This window comes from Diaphorina citri, unplaced genomic scaffold, assembly GCF_000475195.1.
Source record: "Diaphorina citri unplaced genomic scaffold, Diaci psyllid genome assembly version 1.1 scaffold18498, whole genome shotgun sequence".
NCBI classification, from domain to species: Eukaryota; Metazoa; Arthropoda; class Insecta; order Hemiptera; family Psyllidae; genus Diaphorina; species Diaphorina citri.
The window spans coordinates 1-984 of NW_007395852.1; the positions used below are offsets into that span (position 1 = coordinate 1).

The 984-nt window shown below is 39.6% G+C and overlaps 1 protein-coding gene across 1 annotated transcript; it reads left to right on the forward strand.

The window, feature by feature from the left end:
- Positions 1-3: 3 nt before the first annotated feature.
- On the forward strand, positions 4-981 carry LOC103523267 (fatty acyl-CoA reductase wat-like; the record flags this gene model as incomplete). Its single annotated transcript, XM_008488328.2, has 1 exon — positions 4-981. A coding segment is annotated over one exon (978 nt), but the record flags the coding sequence as incomplete, so codon positions are not given.
- Positions 982-984: the final 3 nt, after the last annotated feature.

The following is a 984-nucleotide window of genomic DNA, read 5'->3' on the forward strand; positions in this document are numbered from 1 at the left end:
TCTACAGCGTTTAGTAACTGTGACAGAAAACATATAGAGGAAAAATTCTATGATCCAGTATTTACAGATGAGGAAACGATGGCTATTCTTGAAAACACACAGGCCGAGGAGCAAACTCTTCTTACACCGTTCGTCCTAGCAAAGAAACCCAACACATACATCTTCACTAAAGCTATCTCTGAGGACCTTGTATCCAAATGTAGCCAACACTTACCTGTGGTCGTGGTACGTCCTTCTATCATAATGCCAACTCTCAAGGAACCTATGAGTTACTGGATGAAGAACATGAACACAATCCTCAGCCTCATGGCAGGAAGTGGCGTAGGACTAATCCGTGTCTTCTACTTTGGGGAAAATATCAAAGTGGACCTTACACCAGGTGATCTAACAACAAACTGTGTGTTAGCAGCAGGTTGGCAGAAAGCGATTGCTCCTCAATCTCCAATGCTATACAACTGTGTAGGATATGAGAATCCTGTTCTTCTCAAGGATATGGTCCGACAAACTTATATTAAACACAAGGAATCTGAGGAAACAATCAAGAAAGTGGTATGGCGCGGTCACATGGTAAAAGCAGAGAACACTTACTATCTATTCTTCCTGTATTATTTCCTGCATGTTCTGCCCGGACTATTCTTTACACTGGGAGAAATGTACATGAACAAGAAACCTATGGTTATGAAAATCTACAGGAAGTTTTTCTTCCTTAATAAAACTATTCACTATTTCAGTTTCAACGAATGGTCATTCACAAATGATAATACCAAGGCCCTTCTTAATCGACTCAATCCCAGAGATAAGGAACTATTTAATTTTAACATGACTACTTTCTCCTGGATGGATTACTGTGAAATATTGTACCGCTGTGTTGCCTTGTATGTCATCAATGACTATACCGAGTATCCCAAGGAGTTGTACAGGAAACAAATGAAATATATTAACCCTATTGATAAGGTCATTGTATGGTCATTCCACTTTGGTGCT